This window comes from Megascapheus bottae, chromosome 14 (assembly GCF_031878675.1).
Source record: "Megascapheus bottae isolate mThoBot1 chromosome 14, mThoBot2.hap1, whole genome shotgun sequence".
NCBI lineage: Eukaryota > Metazoa > Chordata > Mammalia > Rodentia > Geomyidae > Megascapheus > Megascapheus bottae.
The window spans coordinates 50,178,074-50,205,043 of NC_143522.1; the positions used below are offsets into that span (position 1 = coordinate 50,178,074).

A 26,970-nucleotide genomic window follows, 5' to 3' on the forward strand; every position below is an offset into this window, starting at 1 on the left:
TTTCCATATAAACTCTGGTTGTTTAGTCTAGGTTGAGTCATTTAACTTAATAAACACAAATTTCCCTTTCTCTGGATTAAAAACACTAAGCTAATTAAATGATCTTAGGTCTCTATCCTAAAATCTGCTAGGTATTTTTGGTATATTTTGGAACTTAGAAGATATTTTCTCTCATATTTATGAAAGGCATGCAAAACAAAACTTCAATGTAATTCTTATTTTTAAAGCTTAGACTACAGTTTGTTGAAAAACATACCACACTCCCTTCACATACCAACACACATGAATAGTGTCCTGTCAATGGATACATGCTATATAGAAGATATAAACTATGACATGGATAATATAAAATATAAAAGAAGTTTAATGATATAAATTTCTATGTAACAAAAGTTGTTATCTGCTTAAAATAATCTGTTACATTTTATGTAAGTCCCTGCAAGGCTATAACACTAGGCTACCCAAACAGTTCGCACTCACCAAGATACCTGCCCTAGCTCCGACAATTAACTGGAGTGAGGGAAGGTACAACTCTGAGCTAATAAGTAGTCAGGAGTCATACATCTCCATTTAGCAGGATCTGACCTGATTAGCCTAGCCCTGGAAATGGTAACCTCTGCTCTTTAGGGACCTTGAGATATCAACAGCAAGTGAGGTATGGTTGAAGGAATATTGAGTGGATACCTTCGGAAGATGGATCCCCTGAATTGATCCAGGGATTCTTTTTGAAAAAAGATTTCATTGTCTCTATAATAAAAGGTTCATCATCATCATCATCATCATCATCATCATCATCATCATCATCATCATCACTACCACCATAAAGAATTGCTGGGACATTGCTTAAGTACTAGAGTGACTGCTTCAATAACGTGTAATAAAGTGTAGTTTCAATCATAGTGTTCTGTGTGTGTGTGTGTGTGTGTGTGTGAGAGAGAGAGAGAGAGAGAGAGAGAGAGAAAGAGAGAGAGAGAGACAGAGAGACAGAGAGAATGAGCATTCAGTGTATGCCACTACAAAAGTAATCAAATCACAAAAGAAAATGTCATGTAAGAATGGATCAAAGGGGGCTGAGAGTTTGGCCTAGTGGTTAAAGTGCTTGCCTAGCATGCACAAAGACCCGGGTTCGATTCCTTGGTACCACATACATACAAAAAAGCCGGAAGTGGTGCTGAGGCTCAAGTGGTAGAGCTCTAGTCTTGAGAAAGTCCAAGGACAGTGCTCAGGCCCTGAGCTCAAGCACAGGACTGGCAAAAAAAAGAAAAAAAAAGAATGGATCAAAGGAATTAGAAAAATGAAATATTTTAGCAATTTCAAAATTTAATAAAATATGGCATTTCCATATGAGTTTCACTCTTTTAGAACTTTTATTTCAGTGCCAGGGCTTAAACCCAGTGTGCTAGGTAAGTACTCTACCATATGACCAACCAATAATCAGTAATTATTATTAATGTAAATCAATTAAATTATTCAAATAAAAATATCACATAGAGGCTAAATGGATAAACACAAAGAACTTACAACTATTTCTTGCCTAAAAATATCCATTTCAGCTTATACATTACATATAAGCTGAAAGCAAAAAGGACAAAAATGATTTCACTGTAAATAGTAACCAAAACCTGCCAAGAGTTATAGCTATTTCAGACAGAATGGAAATTAAGGTAAAAACTATGATAACTGAGAAATTCATTTTATAGTAACAGTAAATTCACCAGGAGGGTATAGCAATTATAAATAACTAATATATAAAGGAAATGCTAACTGACATGAAGGGAGAAATAATGGTACTATAATAAAAAGATGTTGTTAACATTACCTTTGTTTCAACAGTGGAGAAAGCATCCAGATAGAAAATCAGTAAGAAAACAGTGGAATTGAATGGATAGAGCAGACATATACGGAATCACAGTCTATCCAACAACTACTTTCTTTTCAAGTATAGAGAAACACACACACACACACACACACACACACACACACACACACATTTTCATGCATGCACACACAGAGACCACAATAAATAATTGAAATTTTTTTACCACAATGGAATAAAAGAAGAAAGCAGTAACAGGAAGAAAATTGGAAAATTCACTAATAGATAGGATTACAGCTAACATAATACTAAACTTCCTCTAAGATTAGGAAAAAGTCAAAATGTTCAATCAGTACATGTCCTACAAATTAAACGATTAGGCAAGGAAAACAAATAAATGGAATATAAATACAATTTATAAAAATAAAAATAAATATTTCTCTTTTTTTTGCCAGTCCTGGGCTTGAGTTCAGGGCTTGAGCACTGTCATTGGATTTTCTCAAGGCTAGAGCTCTACCACTTGAGCCTCAGCACCACTTCCGGCTTTTTTCTATGTATGTGGTACCGAGGAATCGAACCCGGGTCTTCATGCATGCTAGGCAAACACTTTAACCACTAGGCCAAACTCCTGGCCCTAAAAATAAATATTTAAGTATATAAATACAACATATATAAATACAGACATTTTGGAAAACATTATAGAATTTCTTCCAAAGATTAAAATTAGAATTATGATATGATCTAGCAACCGTACTTTAAGGGGTATTTTGTAAGGAAATGAAATCAGTACATCAATAGCATCTGCTTTCTCCTGTTTAGTGCAGCACTGTTCATAATAGCCAAGATAATGGAATCAATCTAAGTGCTAATCAAAAGATGAATAAAGAAAAAAATGTGTTGTTAGCCAAGGGCAAGGGGTTCATGACTGTAAGTAATCCTAGTTTCTCAGGAGGCTGAGACCTGGAGATTCTTGTTTTGGAGCCTGTACAAAAACGTCTGAACAAAAAAAGCCTCCACCCCTAATTAACCAGCAAAATGTAAGGCTAGAGACATGGCTTGAATGGTAAAGTATTAGCCATGAGAAAGAAAGCTGATCAAGAGAATGCAGTCCTGAGTTAAAGCTATGGAACATACACAAAAAGCAAGAGAACAATGAAGAAGAAGCAGAAACAGAGGCAGAAGGAGGAAGAAGAGGAGAAGGAAGAAGGAGGGGGAGGAGGAGGAGGAAGAGGAAGATAAAAAAGGGAAGGAAGTAAAGAAGGAAGAGGGGAAGGAAGGTAGGAAGGAAGGAAGGAAGGAAGTCAATAGTAAAGACAAATTTATATGTAAAAGAAAAATAATAGAATAAAGGGAAAATAAATGTTCACATGTACATAGACTCTAAAAATGTCAAATTCAATCAAGCTGGACCTGGTAGCTCATGTCTGTAATTCTAGCTATTCAGGAGGCTGAGATCTGAGGATCAAGTTTTAAGCCAGCCTGGGCACAATAGGACCTGAGACTCCTATCTCCAATTTACCTCTAGGAAAGGGGAAATGGGGCTTGGCTCAAGGGTTGGGTGGTAGTCTTGAGCTGAAAAGCTCAAGGACAATGTCCAAGTCCAGGGCTAGGGTGGTAGCCTTGAGCTGAAGAGCTCAGGGACAGTGCCCAGGCTGAGTTCAAGACCCATGATGCCCTCCCACACAAATAATAATAAATAATAAAAAGTCAAATTCAGAAAAGCAAAGAGTAGAATGGTGAATAATGGGATGGGAGGGGAGAAGAGGTATTAGATAAGTAGCATAAAGGTTCAGTTAAGCAGAATAGAAACTTTAAGCAGATAAGCTAATACCCATTAACGAGCTCAACTTAATCATCTTACAATGTATACAAAGCATCACATTGTACATCACAAATATATACAATGTTCAACTATACTTTCATAAAATTGGGGAAGGAATCCTCCTTACTCTCAGTGTAATTGTACTATTTCAAGCCCCAGGATGTGTCACTTAAATTACAGAATAGCAAGTTTCTAGTATGTCTTTCTACTTTATATAGTCTATAGCACTACTCTCCTCATTTAACATTACAGCTGGTTACTACTATGCTTAGATATACAATTTGCTATTTCATTCCTGAATTATTTCCTCCTCCTCCTCCTCCTCCTCCTCCTCCTCCTCCTCCTCCTCCTCCTCCTCCTCCTCCTCCTCCTCCTCCTCCTCGTTCTCCTTCTCCTCCTCCTCCTCCTCCTCCTCTTCCTCTTCTTCTTCTTCTGCCAGTCCTGGACCTTGAGCTCAGAGCCTGAGCACTGTCCTTGGGCTTTCTCAAGGCTAGAACTCTACCACTTGAACTATAGCACCACTTCTGGCTTTTTTCTATGTATGTGGTACTGAGGAATTGAACCCCGATCTTCATGAATGCTAGGCAAGCATTCTTACCACTAGGCCAAACTCCCAGCCCCCTGAATTTCTCCTTTTTGAATTTCAAACTAAAGACAATCTAAAGGCATCATTTCCTTTTTAATCTCAAAGAGGACTTATCCCAACATTCACTCAAAGATAATGAAAAAACAACACTCAAGAATTAGTAGACACAAACCTATGTCCAAAGGAAATAAGACATTTCTAAAGATGAGATCACTGTTGAAAAGACAGTTGTATTCTAATGGATTTTTTAGCCTGTTCACAATAGCTAGAAAAGTTTTAATAAACCTTTCAATTTAGTAAAATGAACGTGAACAAAACTGTACTCCACAGAGAATATTTAAACATGACCATTGTGTAGAGACTTGGAGGTATGACTCAAGTGCCTGACACATGACAGTGTCAAATAATATTTATTGAATGAATAATTCAGGGTGAAGAGCAACCTACCCTGGTCGGGGTATGCATGCCCAAGATACCATTTGTTAGATGACAGGACACACACATAGCCTGTCAGCTTGTATTGATAATTTTGTATGATTTCTAAATAATGTTGCAACTATTCTCATGGTCCTTTGCAGAAAAAAGTTCCATTCCTATAAAAAATGTCAATTAGTATGATGACATTAAGCCAGTAGCCAACTTAATCAAGAATATGAGTGAATAGGCTGAATCTTATTAAAAACATATGGACATTTAGACTTCATTAGAATATACTGTAAAAAAAACTCACCTAAACAATATATTGAAAACTAATGACAAAAGGACAAGCAAGGGAATAGTAAGCCAATAGTAAGCCTGTGTGTGTGTGTGTGTGTGTGTGTGTGTGTGTGTGTGTGTGTGTTTCTCATTTGAAGTCATCTCAAGAATAAGAAAGGAAAACCTAGGCCTATGACTGTAGAATTCATAATTTTGTAAGACTCAAACTCTCCATCACTTCAGCCTGGTCTAATATTAACCAAGATTTATTTTGTGGCTTTTTGAGACAGGTTGAGTTATATAGCCCAGGCTGGTTGGGAACTTGCTATGTAGCCCAGACTTGCTTCAAGTTTGCAACCCTCCTGCCTCAGTTTCTTTTTTTTTTTTTTTGAAAAACCAAATTCTTTAATGAGGCTATTGAGAACAACAGTTTCATTATTTCATTGGATACATTAATATCAATCCGTAATACACAGTGCTATGGACCATACAGAAATTATTGCTGCTTTCAGCAGCAGTGAGTATCGTTAATATTAAAGTACCAAGCATCTACAAGAGATAGTCATTTGTCATTTTTATCAAGAAATAGGATTTGTTATACTGTTAGCAACGTCAACTTTTCCCCAGTGCATTTTTCAACATTATTAATAAGTGCATTCCTTTGTGCTTTATTGTATATCTTTTAACATCCTATGTATTTTATTTCTTATTGCTTCTATTGTTTAAAAAACAATCACAAAGACTCTGTCATCCTCTAGATAAGACCAGGTTGGTTGTACAGTTTTTATTTGGCAAAGTCAGAAAGTTTGGTTTTTCCATTGCCTTACCAACAGGCAGGTGAAGTATTTTGGTACTTTGGTCACCCCAAAGGGGAGGCCCAACCCTGAGTTACAGTTCTGCCCCCAGGGATGAGGGGAGAGGTATGGATCCTTCCCTTGTTACAACACAAGCTCAAACCACTGCCTCTCCACTTAACTAGTTCCTAAATCAAATCCACAATGTTTCTGCCTCAGTTTCTTAAATACTGAGATTACAGGCAGGCTACACCAAACTTAATTTGCCTTCTATTCTTTAGACTTAAACATTTATTTGCTTGTCCTCACTGCACCAAAAGTTTACTGCAGGATTTGTTATTTTTTAAATCATTTTTATTGTTTTGAATATTTTTACTATATTTAAGTAGTTATAAAGCCCATGTGTCTTCATCAATGTCACCGCTTTCAACATTTTCACCTACCCCTCACAGACCACCCCTTTCCTCACTTTTCTTATTTTTTTAACCATTTGTACAGAATGTCTTTAAAAATTTAAGAAAGCAGTTTATGTATACAATGCAGCTTGATCTGTGTCATCCTGTCAATGTTTTCAATCCCCCTAACCCCCACTCACCCCTTCCCTTATTTGTCTTAATTTTGTGGTATATATAATGAATACTTGACTGTATTTTTCACTTTCTCCGTCCATTCTTCTATGCCCCCCTTGACCACCACCTCTTGCAAGTATCCATTTACTGGTACTTATTTTATTGGGCTTTGAATAAGTCAATCTAATGAATAATACTATTTGAGCTCTCTATAGAGTCTATTATACTTCAGTCAATTCATTTGTAATCACTTGAGTACCATCAAGTGTTTACTTATAGATTTATAGATATATTGTTTCTACCACAAATGAGGGACACCATACTATCTTTGTTTCTCTGGGTCTGGTTTACTTCACAACCCAATTAATAAATGGGCTAATAATTTAAAAAGAGACTTCTCAGAGGAAGTAAACATGGACAGTAGACACATGAAGAGATGCTCAACATCTCTGGCTATAAAGGAAATATAAATTAAAACAACGAGATTCCATGTCACCCCAGTTAAAATGGCCATTATCAAGAAAATGGAAAATAACAAATGCTGGCAAGAATGTGGCCAAGAGGCAACTCTATTATACTGTCGGTAGGAATGTAAGCCTGTTCAGCTACTCTGAAGAATAGTATGGAGGTTCTTAAAAAATGAAACAGAACTACATTTTGTCCCAGCAAGTTCACTCTTTGGAATTATCTATCCAATTGAGCACAAACAAGGCTACAGTAAAGTCACCAGCACAAACATGTTCATTGTTGCACTATTTACCATAGCCAAGATATGGAATCAGCCCAGATGACACACAGGGGATGAATGGATCAAAAAATGTGGTAAATATACACCATGGAAATTCTACTCATTCATCAGAAAGAATGATACTGAACCATTTATTAAGCAAATGAAAAGAAATGGAAAGAAAATCAGAACTACTGCAACCTCTCACACAAACCCTCAATGTAAGGAGAGCCTGGAATGGTAAAATCCAAGCATGGAAATCAACAACTCTGAACTCAAACTGATCTACCCAGAGAAGTATCGTTTAAATTTGATGGTGAAACTAAAACTTTCCACGACAAACAAAAATTAAAGGAATTATGATTACTAAATCAGCATTACAAAGAATTCTAAAGGGAGAAATACAATCTGAGGAAAACAATGAAAATCAAAGAAATACATCACACAAAAATCACTAGAGGACCAATTTAGTAAACACAGGATGAGGAAAAAATACAGAAAGTCAAGAAAATGACAGGAAACATGACACATTTGTCTATAATAACAACCCTAAACATTAATGGACTCAATTCCCCAGTCAAAAGAAAAGCAGACTGGATCAAAAAACAAGACCTATCCAAAATTTGCATTCTATTTTGGGTTATTTTTTAATTGACTAAGGCATTCACTGATAATGATATATGGATTTTAATATATTAACTGAATGTCATATTTATTGAATAAATAAGATGTTGACCTCTAATGTTAGGTAAAAGAATTCAGATACAGACATTTGCACAAAGTATATCTTTAAATATAAAGAACTACATGAATTATGTGCAATTCAGAAATAGAAATACCTTGCCTTTAAATAATTTTCAGAAATACCTATTCCCTTTATTAATAAGTTGATTGTAAGATGACTTTTATTTGCAAGGCCAACAAGCAATGAGTGTGAACAATATATATGTACATCATCAAAAAAAGGAAAGATCCATCCTCATATGATACTATTTCCTTCCTTTGTAAATAGTGAAGGATATTTCATATGCATTCATATGCTAATTGTATCTTTATATTTTTAAAGACAGTCAACCTAGCCTATAATAGAACATAGCCCTATTGCAAAAAAAAAAAAAAATTAAAAAGCTCAGTCCCAAAGTCCAAGCATTTGTTCTTTTCCCTCCACTACACAGCAAAAACATAAACAAAATCCTTATTTAACTCTTATTTACAAACAACAACAACAACAAAGAAAGAAAGAAAATGGAAAGGAAAGACTTGCAAAGAAGACTTAACCAAACTGCTTCCTGTTGATTTATAAATGACTGAAAACATAATCATGTTATCTGTGCTGCCACCCAGACTGAAATTCATAAGTTGGAAAGCTTTCGTTTTCCCATTTCAGACTAGTGTCAAATTATAAAAACATTATAATATTGGAAAAAATAGGGATTAAAAAAAAACTTGAGACCATGTTGCCAAAGTCAGCCAGAATTGGCTGATTCCAATAGAAGTTTGTGCCAGACCCCAAAATGTTGTTTAGAGGAATTATATGACATTATAATTGGATAACTTTTCAATGAGAAATGATGGCTAGTGTAGAAACATAAAATGCTAAGGTTGGAGGGAATTCTTTAATCTAATAAACTAAAATTTACAAATAATAACTATTAGATAGAGGGGCTATTAACCACATTATCTAGCTAAAAGAACTAGATTACATGGTGTTGTTTAAAAGAGACTATTAATGGTGCTAATTGAGGTAAGGACTACTACTATGCCTATTTTAAAGGTGAGAAATTTGGAGCTTTGTGGAACATCATAAATTAGAAAGAGGCATAGCCTTTTATTTTTGTAGTTTGAACTCAGAGCCTTGTATATTCTAGACTGATACAATGCTTTGAGCAGCCTGTTTTATTCACTGGTTATTTTTTGAATAGTGTCATATTTCTTGCCTGGATATACAGCACATGTGAGTTATAAACTTTCTAGTTGTGGGCTTTCCTGTCATTGTTTCAGGGATAATACAGAGCTTTCCTTCATGATCAGAGAGCATTGAAGATTTTCTGCTTAGGAGACGCTGTGCTCAGCCTACCATATAGCTAGTGAGGACAGGCATGTGTTACTGTGCCCAGATATAAGTTGAAAAGGGATCTTGTAACATGCTATGCCCAGATTGGCCTCAAATCATAATCCTGTCCTTAGCCACCCAAGGATGATAGGCATGAGCCACCAGTGTCTGGCTAAGGCAAAGCCTCTTGAATCCACATTGTTAAGCTTCTACATCATGGAGAATCAGATTCATTTTCAGTGACACTGCTCTATACACCCATGTGCAGAGCCTGGAAATACTTTTGCAATTCTATTTTTTCCTTAATGTGAGTTTATTAGTAATAAAATTATACTTCAGTAATAGTAAGAGGTTAAGAACAGAAAGATCCATCATTTTGCTTCTATGACACGAATACAGTACTATGTGCTTTTCAAGGCAATGAGGAATGGGTGTGCCTTCATGTACATATAGCAGCAGCCTTTGGCCTCATGAGTCTGCTTTACCTGAAAATGGCAACAGAAACACTAGGATAAACAAAGACAGAGCTACAGCTTGGCATGCTCACAGAGCTCCTCTATTCCATTGGAATATCATTCATTGCATTAAAAAAAGTCATTTTAAAAATCAGCCTTTGTTTCATTTTCTTTTACTTTAGAACACTGTCCTGGAATTTCCTGTAAAAATATCTTTTGGATCTTTTCACTTCCCCATACAGTAGTATGAAGCAGATTCATTTAATATATAATTGAATTTTAACCTCACCTCAGCTAGTTTTGGTTACAAAAAATCATTTTATCCAACTGACTTGAAATTATTTCTAGATATGTATCAGGTGATAGTTTTTAATTCATAGTAGGGGAAACTATCAATAGAAGTGTTGTTTTTCTCTGTGGTGCTGGGGTTTGGATGCAGGATCTACCTAACACTTGAGTCACACCACCAGCACAGAGTTTTGATGAACATGCTTAGATTTTCAACTAAAGTATAGAGCTAGTATAATAGTTGTAAAAATTATCTTAGACCTTTAGAAAGATTAAGTCCTACCTGATGCCTGTTGATTTTGAATGTTTTGGCTACACCACAAACTGTTATTCTTTAGACTTTCCAAGAGCACCACTACAGAGTTTGTGATCACTCCATGACAGAATGCTTGGTATGATTCAGGCACCTGTAAAAACTTCCAAAATGCCTCTCATAACTCTCAAGCTAATCATTGTACTGTGGCTTTGAGGTCCCAACAAGCAGGACTATTTATGATGCTATTTAAGGGTAGTTATAATGGACAGGAAAAAGTTCCCTTAAAGAGTCTTTTTCTAATGGTCTTATTCACATTTCTGAAAATTATGCATTGAGATTTGAGGAAATAACTCTTTATTCTGCTTTTATCTCTCATATATATTAGTATATATTAATTATAAAAATAGTTTTATTATATTTATTAATATATTTATTATACTTTGACAATACTTATCCCCCTACTAGCCTCTTTCATCCTTGTCATCCTTTCCTCTTTTTTTAAAGCTTTAGTTTATACACTTGTCTTTCTCAGTTTGGCTTATTTCACTACCTTAATATGTTCTAGTTCCATTTATTTTCCTGCAAATGATATGACATTCTTTTATAAGACTTAATAATGGTGTGTAGTGGTGTGAGATACAGACACACACATTTTTGTTATGTATTCATCTGCTGGTGGGCTAGATCCATATCTATAATATGGTCACTGTACACAGTGCCATGATGAACATAGGTATATAGGTATCTCATTAGTATTTTGATTCCTGTCATTCTTTCCAATACAATCCAAAGTGAGCATATCCAGAACATACATAGTTCTAGTTTCAGTTTTTCTTTTTTTTTCCTTTCCTTAGTTTTTTGTTGAGCCAAGCTATTAGTAGGTAGTTCAGGCTGGCCTTGATCTAGTATCTTCCAACTCTACCTCCTCAGTACTAGGATCACAGATCTGTGCTGCCCCTAGATTATTCTTAATATTTTGAGGCATCTCTATGCTTATTTCCATAGGGCTAGACTAATGTATGTTCTTACCGATGTATATAGCCTTGCTCAGGGGTAGCTCCTAGACCCTGAGTTCAAGCCCCATGACTAACAACAAAAAAAAAAAAAAGAAAAGAAAGAAAAAATAAGAGAAAGAAATTTAAAGGAAAAGGAGAAGAATAGACTTTTGACTTAAGAAACTGTTGAGTTGGCTAAGTAACAGATGGCTGTGGAACAGTTCACGGGCTTATTGACTCATCACTAACTGTATGTGCTTAAATAAGTTATTTCAACTTTCCCTCCTCCATTTGATCATCTCTAAGTATATTTTTCTTACTGCAACTTCTTAAAGAAAATGCAGATGGCAACTATTGCCACATTTTATAATAAAGAGAAACGCTAGGAAACTGTGGCATTTGGATCAAATCTAGCCCACTGTCTGCCTTTGTAAATAGTTCTGTAAATTAATATTATTAGAGATAGCCAAATTTGTTGATTTACATGGTTGTTTTTGCTCTATGATGGTAGAATTGAGTAATTCTAACAGAGATTATATTATTAGCTGGCCTTTTGCTGAAAATGTTTGTCAAACCCTGATTACGATTGAAACAATGTTTCAGCATTTCTTTGAAAGGTCAGTGATTTGTAGAGTGAATGAGAGTGTAGGAGTCTATAACAAAAATCACCCATTTTGCTGTTTCTGCTGCTAGTTGCCTTGTAGATTCAAATAAGTCACATGTGCTTTTTACAAATCAAGTTCTTCATTCATAAAACATTCATAAGTATAAGGAAGTGAGCATAATTTTCAATTTATATATCATTATAGTGTATTTAAATACAAAAGTATATCTTAAAATGCTAGTCAACTTTTAACTACAGATTTGGTGTGTTAATCACTGAAAAGTTTACCAAATTAAATCCATCCATTCACCTTCTTGGTGACAAAGTCTTACAGGAGGTCTGAATTTGCCCTTCCCTGCATGTTTTTGGTTCTGGGCGTGTTGAGGACTTCTTTAGTTTATGATGGTTAATTTGTCCTCAATTCAGTGTCTTTAGACTAATAAATTTGGCTTTGCAATGCAAGGAACATATGATTAAGTAATTATATTTTTTCCTCTATGAAGGATCATGGTAAAAAGCAGTGCTTTCCAGCCAATTGCATTGGAGCTGCACTCATACAGCCTTAGAAGTCCCTTTGCCAGCTGGCCTCATCAAGTCATTGACAGGCTCCCTACATTATGCTATTCTAGTATGTTCAGTCATTGGCAATTCTGCAATTTGGTTTCAGACCCTAGGTTCATACCTTAGTGTTTGCCCTCTCTTCTTGAATTTTCTCCTGTTTCAAATCCTATAATAATCACATAAAGAAAAAGAAAAAGTCTCACAATTGCTTTTGATATTTTCTTCTAAAAACTGAAGATCCTCCTCTTTCCTACCATCCCTAAACTAGTTTTGCGCAAAAAAAACCCCAAAACAAAACAAGAACAAAAACAACAACGAAGTCCACAGTTCTGTCTACAAAGACAATGACTTCCATTTTTCAATGCTGCACTCTCTCCTCTGTCTCCCAGAGAGCACACTGTGATATTCCTCTCATTTCTGGGGATGTTAGAGACAGGAATTAGTTCTGTTAAGAGCCTGAGTGATATTAGAGACTGGCAAATCATAAAGCCAATGCCTGTGGACAAAGCCTGTCCTTCTCTGTGTGCATCTCTCCCATAGGAAACCACAAAAAGAGTTACAACATTCCAAATAGGTTCCCATGTAGAAAGATCCCTTAATAACACTTGTGTTTCAATATATAGAAAGGTAGAAACTGTCTATTCTGGTGAGTAAAGTATTTTCCATATATTTATTTTTAGTTATGATTTTGACAGGTTATAAACATTGTATTACATTTTTATCGCAACATAAATATTTGGTTTCATTCTTCCAATGAATCTAGCAAGACAAAGCATACTTAATCATATGCTAATCACTAAGAGTGAAATTACCTTAGAAATAATTACAAATTAAACTGTTTAAGTGTCTGCCCAATGTGCACAAGGTCCTAGGTTCCATCTCCAGCATTGGCAAAAAAAAAGCAAACTTTAAAAAGTAAATGGAGCTTATAATCATAAAGAAAATAATCAAGTCTGCATAATCTCAAAAAGTTTTAATTTTTCTCATTTAAAAGATACATGGAAAATAAGTTTATACTGATAAAGTACAAAAATTCACAGTCCAATTCAATTATATTGGATAGCTAAAACTATTTGCTGTTTGGGGCAAATTGGTAAGATAGTAACTGTAGATTTATCATAAAGAAATAATAAACCAGGAATGGAAGCTCATGCCTAAAATCCCAGCTATTTGGAAGGAGAAGATCAAGGCAAGCCCAAGCAAAAAGAGAGAAAAAAAATTAGTAAATCCTTATTTCAACTAATAAAACAAGTGTGGTGCACGTGCCTGTGGTTCCAGCTAAGTGGAAAGCTGTACTCTCTGTGCAAAACCAGGAAGTATTACCTGAAAAAATAACACAAAAATATGGCTCAAAATGCAGAGTGCCTGTCTAGCAACTGCAAGGCCTTCAGTTCAAACCCCAGTACTAGTAAACAAACAAAAAAAAAACAAATGAAACTTAGTTCTATCCTATTATTCTCTTTTAATTGCCTGTAATGAAAAGACACACAGTAGATAAAAGTACCAATTTTCCATAGTAGTTCATACTGTAAAGTTAGATAGCCTGGGATTTACACCTAATTTTACTACCTCATTAAAAGTGACTTTGGATTGTTGATGGTGGTGGTAGTATTTGTTCTTGCATTTTTTTAAAAAATTATTTCTTCTAAGGGGGGACAAAGGCAGGGAGTACAGAAAGGGAGGGAAAAGAGTGAACAAATGCAATCATGCTATTTAGTATATATGATATGAAAAGTGACCTGTGTAACTTGTGGGCAAGGAAGGGAAGGGGAAATGGGGAAGGTAAAGGAAGGGGTGACATTGTGCAAAGAAAAAATGTACTCATTACTTGACTTATGCAATGGTAACCCCTTTGTACAACACCTTAATAAGAGCAATGAAATTATTATTATTATTATTGGTCATAGGGCTTGAACTGGGCCTGGGAGCTGTCCCTGAGCTCTTCAGCTCAAGGCTATCACTCTACCCTTGAGCCAAGCCCCACTTCCCATTTTCTAGAAGTTAATTGTATATGAGAGTCTCAGGTCCTTTTGCGCCTGGGCTGGCTTTAAACCTTGATCCTCAGATCTCAGCCTCCTGAATAGCTAGGATTACAGGTGTGAGCCACCGCACCTGCCAACGAAATTATTTTTTAAGTGAAATTAGGTAGACAGAACAGAGCTTCCTTGTTCCTATATGTAGAATCAGAATCAGTGGTGCCCTTCACAGTATTAATAGTATGATTAAGTGAGATACTTATATAGATGAAAAATGGAATATGATGGTTATCAGAATAAGTATGTTAGATAATACTCAATAACAATGATGAGTCTTAGAATTATTATTTAAAAAAGGAAATTCTAAAGGATAAATTAGGGGCCAGGAGTTTGGCCTACTGGTTAAAGTGCTTGCCTAGCATGCATGAAGACCCGGTTCGATTCCTCGGTACCACATACATAGACAAAAGCCAGAAGTGGTGCTGAGGCTCAAGTGGTAGAGCTCTAGCCTTGAGAAAGTCCAAGGACAGTGTTCAGGCCCTGAGCTCAAGCCCAGGACTGGCAAATAAATAAATAAATAAATAAATAAATAAATAAATAAATAAAGGATAAATTATAGCATGAATATTTTTTAATATTGAGGAACAATTATATTTAATCAATTTAATTTAATTATAATATGCATTCTCTGGCTTCCCATTTATAGGATCGTGATTCACTTATGGAATGGGGCTGAGGAATCATTGGATTTGGTATGCAATATTGTTTACACCCTATCTTTGGTTTAGGGTAGAAGATTCTCTGTGGTCAACATAGCATTTGAGAAAAGTAGAAAACAGACTTGTTTATCAAAGCAACTAGTTCAATGAATAGTGACTTGGAAAGCAAACATACTGTAAGAAAAAAGAGATATTTAAAGAAGAGAAATAAAATAGCAAAAAACATGTGATGGTCTCTAATTTTCAAACAAATTCTATGAATATTCTTAGGTAGCAAAAAACATTTGGTAAATAACAAATTATGCACCATGACCATTCTGGTGACCAGGAGAGTAGGTAGTACAACTTTGGCAAAATGCTAGGAATTACCCCATGGTCTAGAAGCCTAAAACCTGTTGTTGTGCGCTCTCTCTCTCTCCCCCCCCCTTCTCTCTCTCTCCCTCTCCCTCTCCCTCTCCCTCTCCCCCTCCCCCCCTCCCTCCCTCCCTCCCCCCCTCCCTCCCTCCCTCCCTCCCTCCCTCCCTCCCTCCCTCTCTCTCTCTCTCTCTCTCTCTCTCTCTCTCTCTCTCTCTCTCTCTCTCTCTCTCTCTCTCTCTCTCTCTCTCTCCCCCTGTTTTTCTCTCCCTCCCTCCCTTACTCTCTCTCTTCTCCATCTCTCTCAGTATCTGACTCTCTATTAAATAGTTTTAAGTTTGTTACTAGGGCCTAAGTAAAAAGGATTATATATACAAACCTAATGTCCTTTAGAAACAAGAACAAAATAGATGAGTAAGTATCTGTAACAATGTTTTTTGAGGGCCGGGAGTTTGGCCTAGTGGTTAAAGTGCTTGCCTAGCACGCATGGAGACCCGGGTTGGATTCCTCGGTACCACATACATAGAAAAAAAGTCAGAAGTGGTGCTGAGGATCAAGTGGCAGAGCTCTAGCCTTGAGAAACTCCAAGGACAGTGCTCAGGCCCTGAGCTCAAGCCCAGGACTGGAAAAAAAAAAAAAAAACAACAATGTTTTTTGAAAAGTTTTTCTTCAAATACTTGTGTATAATATATGTAAGTAGGTAGGCTGATAAAAAATGTAATAAAAAGTTGCTATTGTCCCTAAAGATTATATAACACCTCTGAGCTTGTAATATTAGATTTCTATCATTTATCAATGCACCACACAAAAGTAGAAATAATCATGTATGTACATAAATTCAAAACTGTGAAATAAATACTAGAGGAAGCCCCTTTTATGGAAAAAGAAATCAAGGCATCAGGGGCTCATACAAGACTCATGACACAATTAATTGGTCTAGGATTTGGTCTAATGTTTAAGCTGGGGTCTTTTATCAGTTCATTAAAGCTATTATAAACACAAAAATGAGAGAAAAATGGCAACACCTATCCCCATAATTGTCAATATGGTTTATAAGACGCATGTGAATTGAAATTCAAGCAACCAGAGGCAAATATCTGATGATGCCATATTACTGCACCTTGGAGTATGAGGGGGGAGAAACAGATTTGAAACAACTCATTTGGATATTAAACTTTCGGCCATAAATCTTTTCTGCCTTGGTATTACATTTTCAGTTAACTTCTTGTGCTACATTAAGTGAAAATTCATGATCCTTCTACCTCTACCTCCCAAGTGCTGTGATTACAGGCATCACCATGTCCAGGAGAACAAAATAATTTGTACAGGTGGAATAAATATTGGTTATTAGAAATTCTTTTTAGGTGCTTCACATGCTTAAAGGAGAAGGTAACTAAACTCTCAGACAGATTGTTGAGTAGGGTAAGATAAATAAAACCTAGTCCTACAGGGCTAGGATTTGGTTGCTTGCCCTCAAACCCTTTATCAAAAAGGAGAAGTCATCTTGTGATGGCTTTTGTTTAAGATCTTTCATACTAAAAGGTTTCTTGCCTCCATGTTACATTCTACAAACCTAAAATCTTAGGCTGACACTAGAAAGGATATCACTAATTGGAGGCCTCAAGCAGTATGGGCTCACTTAGGCCATTAGGGATATTCTCACATGCTCCTGAATAGATACTATGTAAAGAATGGACATAAACCAGCATAAATGCTTCTCCATGAACACAAGCATGAAAACCATTGTGTCAGTAAGGTTAGCATTATTCTACATTGGAATATGCCAATAATGTAGGAACTTTGTTCACTGATTTTCCTCCCTCAATAAATGGTTGATTCCTATGTAAAATTTTTGTTTTGTTAGCATTAATGATCTTCAATTAAACATTGTGTGCTTTTAACATATCAATTTATGGTAGTATTTTTTTTGCCACCTTATAGAACATTTAGGTCTGTCTTTCAGAGTGGCCAGTAATTCTTCGAGTGGGCAGATCTGCTTTGAATTTATCAAAGTCCTTTCTCAACAAGAATTGTACAAAACACAGGGGCGGCAGAGACTCCCTTTATACAGTGTGTATTTGCTATGCTCGATATTTATCTTTGTACATATATAGACGTTAGCATATTAGAAATGTGGAAGGTGTCCATAAATTCAAGGAAACATTTAAGTGCACAGTGATACATAGATACAGGGGCATAGTACTTTAGGTACTTGATACATATTTCATCTCTACCATAAAGAGAGCTTTTTATCAACTTTGATTATTTTTTTATTACCTTAAAGTATTGCAGTTGTTTCTCAGAATTCATTGTTCCTTCCTTTTCTTGTCTCAGACAGGAATTGAAGATGAAAAGCTCTGTATCTCTTAGCCACCCTTTCAGTTCTTTGATCCTGACCTCCAGCTGCCTTACCAGGCTTCCGCTTTCAGGAGAGAGCAGGTCACGTGGACCTGATCCACTGTGTCCTGCCATTGTGTCCTGCATCTTCTCTCTTAGGGTTTTCTAATGCATCAGATTAAAAACAAAACAAAACAACATAGATTACTTAGGTACCAAAAGCACATCATAAAAGCTACCTGAAAGTGTCCAACTGTACCTTCCTCCTCCTCACTGTTAAAGCTTGTTGCTCTACTCAGGGTTCCGTTTCTCAGGCAGTACATGGTGTTCTAATAACCAGAGGATTCACTCTTAATGGGATGTTTGGTCCAAAAGTTTACTCTTGTCACAGCTAAAAATTTATTTGAGGGTCTGGAGTTTGGCCTAGTGGTAGAATGCTCCCCTGGAATGCATGAAGTCCCGGTTCGATTCCTCAGTACCACAGACATAGGAAAAGCCAAAAGTAGTGCTGTGGCTCAAGTGGTAGAGCTCTAGCCTTGAGAAAGCCCAAGGGAGGGCTCAGGTACTAAGTTCAAGCCCCAGCACTGACAAAAAAAATCATTTAAAATTTCATGACAAGAATATACATTAAAAAGTGTTCTGCAGTAAATGTTTGGTAGAAATCTGACTTTAATCAGTGCACTAAGGAGGCCAAGGATAGATTGTTCAGAGACTTAAATTCTACTTTGTTTCATGAAGTACAATTTATCTAATAATATGACAGTAATATTTTAGAAAGGTAGCTTTCTTACTGCTGCTGTTGATACAGCCTGACTTTGAAATTGTTCAACCTCATAGTTCTTCCCATTTTTCATTATGAATGCTAGAAGCTCTAATATATGTGTTAAAATCACCCCAGTCACTGTGCTAGGAGCCCATTCAGATTATCAATTATGGCATGAAGGTATCATTGAGCTGTTTTGTTTTTTCTTTTCTTTTTGGTGGAAAGCACTCTCTTCAGAGAATCAATAGGATTTAATCTATAATGATAAATGAAACCTACAAAAATAAGCTCTAAAACACAAATAAAATTAAGTCAACAAATATTCATCTGCTGTGTTGTATTCTGTAAATAGTATCTTTAGGAGATTGTAATAGAAAAATAGCCTTTCTTAGCAATACCCTTGTATTTTCATGGTGAAAATATTGATAATTTAAAGACTCTCAGTGGAATTCAGATTTAGCTATTGTTTTTATGCTGTAACAAAAGTAGCAGCAGGAGGTGGAATCAATGCCCTTGGAGGGTAGGGTCACAAAAAAGAATTTATTGCCACATTTTTTTGTTCTGGAACAGTTTGCAATCATAAATTCTTCATAAACAGAATACTTCAGAGAATGGTCCGTCTTCATAAATATACGACAGAGGACATCAATTTCATTTAATTCACAATTTGTGTCAGCACAGCAGATGCCAATGCCTGCCTTGATAGGGTTGTTTAATATGCAATTGAGACAGAGTAATATGCAGCACTGGGGACAAAATTTCACAGATTAAACTGTACGCACCACTGACATTTCATTCTAATGTATTTCCATTCCACACTGTTCACCTTAGATGAAAGTAATATTAAAAACCATATCCCTCTATTTTACTATTGTTAGAAGTTAAAATCCTTGTCTTTAATTTTTTTCATGCCAATTAAAATGTAATCATGCCAATTAAAACAGTATGCCTGGTGGTGTTATTATGGTACAGTTTTTGTTAAAATATTCCCTCCATTCTACTCTCTCCCTAAATGGTTGCAAAACTACAGTCTGTATTTGAATGATATTTTTGTTAAGATACCAAACACTTTTTAAAGTCTCTGATTCATTAGGAACAGTAAAATGTTACTTCTTCAATTTAACATAGATTAAAATTGTTTGGTGAATTTGCAAGTATATATGACACACTTCCAGATTTCAAAATCATAATTATCAAATCATTAAAATATATATATTCAAATTCAATGTAAACAGACTTATTTTTTCTATCAAGAACATAAGTTTGCTATTCGTATTCATTTTAAAAAAACCTTTTAAAATATCATATACTCTCTAACTAGTTTCCTCATTCTCTCAATGAATATTGAGAATTTACTAGGATCTGATTTAAATCATCATACTATACAGTGCACAGCACCAATCACTTTTAAAAGGCAATGTAACAATAGGTAAGAACTTTTAACATTTTTAATTACTTTGCACAATTGTAGAATGTATAGAATTTAGATGAGCACCAAGGACTTAAACTTGTAGGTTTTTAATCACCGTGATTACGCATGTTGTAAATGCAACACTGGCATTTCTCCAGATCATCAAGGTACATGGAGAGCTTCTAATTCAAAATATTTTGGAGTATTATTTCTTTAAAAAAATTTAAAGAGGCAAAAAATAGAAGGCATGAAAAAAAATTATGCTCTGTAACTGACACTACCCATCCAGAGCTGTTATGACTAATCATCTAGGCAATTGACAAATTTAGCTTACCCTTGATTTGAAATGAAGGCAATTTAGGAGAGAAGCTGATGAAAAACTACAGGTTAACTTTTCCCACCCTGATGTCTTCTAACCAAAGGACGATACTGTCTCCTGCACAGTGCCTTCCTGGTCTCTGGGTAACAGAGTCTCTAGGTTGCCTTTTTGCCAGATTCTTGCATCTCAGTATTTGGCTGAGACCCAGCCCATCATCCGTGAAATGAATTACACAAAACTCTTTTTTTTTTTTTTTGCTTTTGTTAAAAGTGAGCTGGAAATTGAGGCAGAAAAAAAGGGCTGATTTAATTCTGCAATTCAGATCTGGGTCAGATTTGCATCTTTGTTTTGGTGGCTTTAGTATAGCTTAAATGCTGTAGTGACAACTCTACTTTTCATCTTAAGGGTACAGTAAATAGTTAAACAGTGGATGTCTCTAACATGTACCTTCAGAATAAATTCTATTAACATTCATTCAAGCATGACAGTCAGTATATATCAGATATACTGTATCATAGTTGACTTGGTACATACCCATAATACATGGCATATTTTATTCACTTTTTATGTATTAGAGAACCAAAATTATTAAAATCTGCATGGAGACAAGCTCAGAATAAAAAAAAATCAACAGAAGAGGAAAAGCAATGTTTTCCCCTTAATAGTATGAATAGCTTGTTTGAAATGTAGGTAGTGAATTCAAGGAGAGAGATATTTGTGCTTCAAATTAGAAATCAGACAGATAGAGTACTTTACACAAAAAATGTACATACAAACAGTAATAAAAATGCAAATACCCCAAGCAGTTCCCATTTTTCATTAATTGAATCCACTTTTTCAAGGAGATCATTTGGTAGTAAAACGCCACCTTTCTTCAAAGCTTCAACCTTACTAAGCAGCTCCGTCTTTTTCAGATGTCTGATGGACATTTCTACACTGTACCGCTAAAATGAAAAGAGAAAGGGATATCATTAGGAATAGAGGTGATTTTAGAACATCTATGACAGAGTTTATAATGCTTATGGAAGCAAAACATTTTGTTTCCAATAAAACTGACTCTGAGCCTAAATCTAAGTGCCATGTGTGATTGAGAAATATTGCTGAAAACAGTTAAAAATATATCATCAAATTATATTATCATGCATATGCACAACTATATAAGTTGTTCTATCAATGCTACCGGATTTATGTCTTCATAAAATGAAGTTTATATAATGAATAGGAAAATCCAGAAGAATTTGATAATATAGTTAGTTTTGGTCAACATTTGACTACAAAGCCAAATCTCATCTCAGTCCCAAAAGACAAACCCTAAACAGGAAGATTCTATGTCTTCCTTTCTTCCTTTGCTGGTATGATGACTTGAACTCAATGTCTCAAGCTTTTCTTCAGCTGTTGATTTTTCAGCATAGCTAGAGCTCTACCATTTGAGCCGTATCTCCATTTCCTATGAGACTTATTTCTCAACCTACAAATTCTGGGCTCTTAGTTAACAAATTGCCTTCATTTTGCTTATATTGAAAATGTCTGCGCAGGCTTCAAGATGTTCATATAGAGAGAGAAAGAAACAATAATTTAGGAATAGTTACAAAACTATACACTTCTTTATTTTTATAAACTGCTTATGTATATCATACTTGATTATGAAATTGTAATCTATCTATCTATCTATCTATCTATCTATCTATCTATCTCCCCAATATACATGATATTTAGCAAATTGCCAAATGAGTCTCTCTTAAAAGATATTTTCCTATTTCAAATAACCAAATAAGCATATATATAATGCACCTTCTATCTGGTGAATATAATGTAACTGTTCTAATAATTACAATAAAAATATATTAAAAAAGATGTTTTCCTGAAGACAGTATAAAAGCTACTTAAAGTGATAAGTACTATAGTGATTCTTTTCAATAATTCTATTGAGATAACTTCATAGAAAATATGGTAGACAACAAATAATTGTGACTATATTTTAACATATATGTGAAAATACTGCTGAGTGGGAAAAACCAAACATACTTTACATTTACACATACAATAATTGAAAAAATATTAGGTCATTGAGTCCTATGGTAGCATTGCATTTTGCCTTAAATGACCATGGCAGAATACTTATCAGATCCAATAAGAAAAACTTTTGTCCAAGAAAAGTAGTGCTAATCAGAAAATGAAAATATGTTCATGCACTTGGGTGATTCCATTCCCCTTGAAAACATGATTCACAGAAGCTCCCAAAGTAAAATACAATTGGGAGCAGCTTAAAAGAAAAAAAAAAGGTGTGAAATCACTGTTTCAGTTAATAGATCTTCAGCATTTGCATGCATATGTTTGCATACTTTTAGTTTCATATTTTAATCTTTCATTACACTAAACATGAACATCATTTGTATTATGTAAACTTCTCCAAATGTTAGTCATTTGTGGATCATAGAACAAAATGTTTTAAATGAGGTGATCTAAAGCATTTCATATTATTAATGAATGTTGATCAGGGTGTCAGAGTATCCAAAATTACATGAATATGCATATTGAAGAAAATCAAGAGTTGTTTTAGTGCTTTCAGAATCTGGCCTGTAATACATGGGAAATTCTGATTACATTTTTTAACATCAAGCAATTACCAGAACCACATTACTACAACACAGAAAACACAATGTCAACTTGAGTTTTCTGGACTGAATACTCAAAAAACATCTTAGAAAACTTTGATGACTGACAAAGAGGAAAATCTGCTTCATATAATCATATTCATTTGTAAAGAGTTCCATTATTAATTTGATAAGCCTAGCATAATGTTGGGAGGAAACAGTATTTCAGGCAGACAAGCAATCTTATTTCCCTTTTGCCAAGAACAGTCACATATAGAGGAATGAGGTCACTGATTGGACCTTCTGGGAGTGGCTTCTACTGACTACCATTTTTATTTGCCATTCTCTCATTTTTCTCTTTATCCCAATTTTGAGCACCCCCTATAAAGCAAACTAGTTAAGAAAGAGAACAGGTTAGAATTATCCCATAAAACAACAATCTTGTAATAATAAAATTATAATAAGCAATGAATTTAATTTTAGACATAATAAATTAATTTTACCTGAGAAATGTGGCATATATAGGTACAACAATAGCTATTAAAATGGCTATTATGGGCCAGGAGTTTGGCCTAGTGGTAGAGTACTTGCCAAGTATGCACAAAGACCCGGGTTTGATTCCTTGGTACCACATACATAGAAAAAGGCCAGAAGTGGTGCTGTGGCTGAAATGGGAGAGCTCTAGCCTTGACAAAAACCTAAGGACAATGCTTAGGTCCCGAGCCCAAACCCAGGACTGGCAAAAAAAAATGGCTATTACATTAAAAATATATTTGTCTTTATGTATGCTCTCTTTGTCACAATGTATAAACAGACTGATGCAAAATATGATTGATATACAATTCCTTCAAACTATAAAAGCTAAGAGAATCTAGTTAATTGTTTGATATATTGGTATGTGAATGAAAGGTACTAGAATGTCAAGAAATTTAAGGTGAAAATATTTATTTTAATTATTGAGTACTCTGAAGCTTGAATCTAAAATGATTTGGGGCCTTAAGCCATGTACGTATAATAATGCCAGGAGGGTTATAATTTTGTCAATGCTAGTATATTTTAGCTTTTATTTCTCTCTCTCTGTAACATCTTTTTAGAAGCATTGGGTAGAGAGAGTCAACTATCAGATCTATCTGTTCTTGATCATCCTATCAAGTAGAACTACTTTATCCTGGGGTGAGAAGATAATTTAATCTTCATATTCATTTTACCACAGCAGTAAGTGAGTAGAGACTTTCCCATTGTGTCCTGTAGTCTGGGGATCTTATGATATAGAATACTTTTCAACAGCCAAAAATGAGATTAGCAAAGTTAAAGTCAGATGGCTTTTCTGGAGTGCTAAAGTAAATAAGCATCCAGTATTTAATTTCCCCACAGCACCTGCTGTGGGCCTCTCTGTCTAGTCAAAAATAAAATATACTCTGTTGAAAGGACATATTTACATTATTAAGTGTATTTGCTAGGCCAATTCAATTTTAACTAATGAATCCTCCTAATAGATTTGTGATCTAAGCTTTTTAAAGGCATAGTATCCTAAATACTACCATCTATGCCTATTTAAAAGAAAACTTTAAAAAAGCATTAGAGCATTAGTAGTTTCCTATTTTTACTAAGAATTAAAATGAACTTCTTATTGAGAGTTTGCATTTTAAAAGCACAATACGCTAACATTGAATTATAAAATAAAGCCAGCAGAAACAGGCCTGCAAACTAGATTGAGATAACTTTTTTTGACAGTTATGCTAAAGGCTTCCCCCCCTACCCCGCAACCCCAACCTTTTTTTTTTTTTTTTGTTAAAAATCACACCGAAAATTCTGCCCAAATGGAGACTGGAACAATGCCTTGAAACAGTGTTAATTGTCACCATGGAAACCAGAAGAATAAGCCATTTTGAAACTGGTATAGAAGGCACACATTGAGCAACTCAAGCATTTTTCTGCCTCCCTCAATGTTAAAGAACAAGATGCCTTGTCACTGTGAGGTCAGAGAAAGAAAGCTTCATGAAAGGGTTGTCGATGCTCACTGTCTGGTAAATAAAAAAAATAAAAAATAAACTATATGCAGCTAATGCTATAAGATTCTACCCAGTGAATCTTTTTTTTTTGAAATAGAAAGAATATCAAAAGATGGCCAGGATTGGGGGCTGGCTTCCACCTAAGCAAAACTTCAGGGCTATATTATGTGAACCTTGCCCCCAAAGCTCCCTGGGAATTCTGCTGTTGTAATAAAACTTCAGAAGAGGAAAGAAAAAAGGCAGCATGATGGAATTCAAAATAATGCTCTAAAAGCACACAGAGAGATTAAGACATCCATTGTAAGACTTTTGTATGGTGCTTCTGTTGGTTATGCTGAAAAGAGACCAGACATTGCTAAACAGAGAGTGAAGATTTAGCTATGAGAAACACAAGAATTAAACCAAGTAATTTTCCTGATTTTTAGAATTCTGTTTATTGGGTTATAAGTATTACGTCTTACAACCTATTTCTTCATGTTAGGAAGAGTTAAACAAGGAAGGGATCTAGTTATAAGAATGACACATTTGAGGATCTTTGTCCATGCACTTTATCACCTCCAACACCTGTATATTCGCCATGATCACCTTTTCCATTTGCACAAGAGAAAGATATATCGTGAAAATAAAATATATCTTTGTGAATTAACAAGGCATATGTATAGAACACACCAAACACAACATTACTGTGTGAAAATATGCATTTTTGTACAAGTGCAAGGATGTGCCTGTCTATGACTCTCACATTGTGTTCTCTAGCTAGTGTTTGCCCTCCTCATTCCAGGCTTCATGGTGGCCCCTCAGCAAGTCCATGCCTAATGCCATTCAACAAGGAACAAAGAGTCCTTTTAGAGGGAAGTCCAGGGACCATAGCTCAGCTGTACTGCTGGAGGCCAGAGTTGCCACTGCAGTAGCCCTTGTGCTTTTCCCTTTTCCAGAAGACTAGTGTCTAGCATCTCACAAAGTATGGGATGCTACACTGAAGCCAGTATTGCCAATGCTTGGGGAAGTTATTCGAGATTAAGGAAGGGAGTTCAGGCTCAAGACAAATAATGGTCCTGATTTCTTGCATACTCCTGTATTTTACCACTAGAATTTATGGTGAATAATTGCACAGAGAAATTATAAAGACTCCTACAATTGTCCTTGTAAATTAATAATAGGCTTTCTTGATTGGGATAAATTTGCTGCTGAGCCTTTGGAAAAATTAAAAAGTGCAATGTCATTTAAAATTGCCAGCACTCTCACAGCAAATTACATCTGAGGTTAAGAATTGAGTTTCACTCCCCATTTCTAGCTTATTCCATTTGCATGATCTGGAAATCATATTACATTGGCCATGTATTGTTAATTGGACATAGATTGCATTATCTTTAATATAAATCAAACTACAAATATTAAAATGAATTGCAAATTCCCTAATAGAAGATCATAAAACAATCTTTTTAAAAGTATCTTCCATTAATAATTTAATTCCAATTATATCACTCAGGAAATTTAAGTAGGAGGCTCGGCAAACTTATTTCACCAATCATTTCTTTTATATAACACATACCAAAGTCTTTTTAAAAATAAATACAGTCAGAACAGAATTTCTTGTTACAGAATACAAATAAGACACCAATGACTGAAAAAATGTTCATGTTAATTTCATGCAAAATAATGCATAAGAAGTATAGCTACCTGTATCTTTTCTTCCCAACTCAGGTCAAGAAAGAAAACATCTCCCATAGGAAACTTTCACTACTGTTAAGAAATATTCTGATTACAGCTTCTAAAATTATAGAATTAATTATTGTTATTATATGTATTTTTCAGATTCTTTAGTACTTCAATATTTCTGTAAGTTGAGTATCTTTCTACAAACTTTGCATGCCCTTTAATGAGTTTATATTAAATATTTAATACTGTTTAGGGTATATCCACTACTACCCCAAACAGTTATATTCCCAGCAGTCCCACTGTTTCAGGCAGAGGACTTGATTGATCCTCCTAGCCTGAATTGAGTAGAATGAAAAGAAGCAGTTGGAAAATAGCTGCAATCATTTAATGCAGATGACCTCTGACAGCCTTGCAGCTCTTCTATCTGAACAGAAATTTGCATGGGGTCTCTGTGCAGAGGAACAATGTAACCTAAATGGTAGACAATCTTTATTCTAATGAAGTGGGTGTCAAGGTCAATGTAAAACTGCAATGATAAATGGTGCACCACTAGGCAAGAGAAGTTGCATAGGCATTGTAGTGCTTTCACATTAATTGAAGACTG

The 26,970-nt window shown here is 35.1% G+C and overlaps 1 protein-coding gene across 3 annotated transcripts in view; it reads right to left on the minus strand.

The window, feature by feature from the left end:
- The window catches only part of Akap6 (A-kinase anchoring protein 6), a 461,670-nt gene that overhangs the window by 57,487 nt on the left and 377,213 nt on the right, over positions 1–26,970 (minus strand). For all 3 annotated transcript variants that reach the window (XM_090345201.1, XM_090345199.1, XM_090345200.1), the window contains 2 exons: positions 20,899–21,045; positions 17,549–17,773 (listed from right to left, as the gene is read on the minus strand). In XM_090345201.1, coding sequence (XP_090201327.1) covers positions 17,549–17,773; positions 20,899–21,045 — 372 coding nt within the window. The remainder of the gene's footprint in view (positions 1–17,548; positions 17,774–20,898; positions 21,046–26,970) is intronic.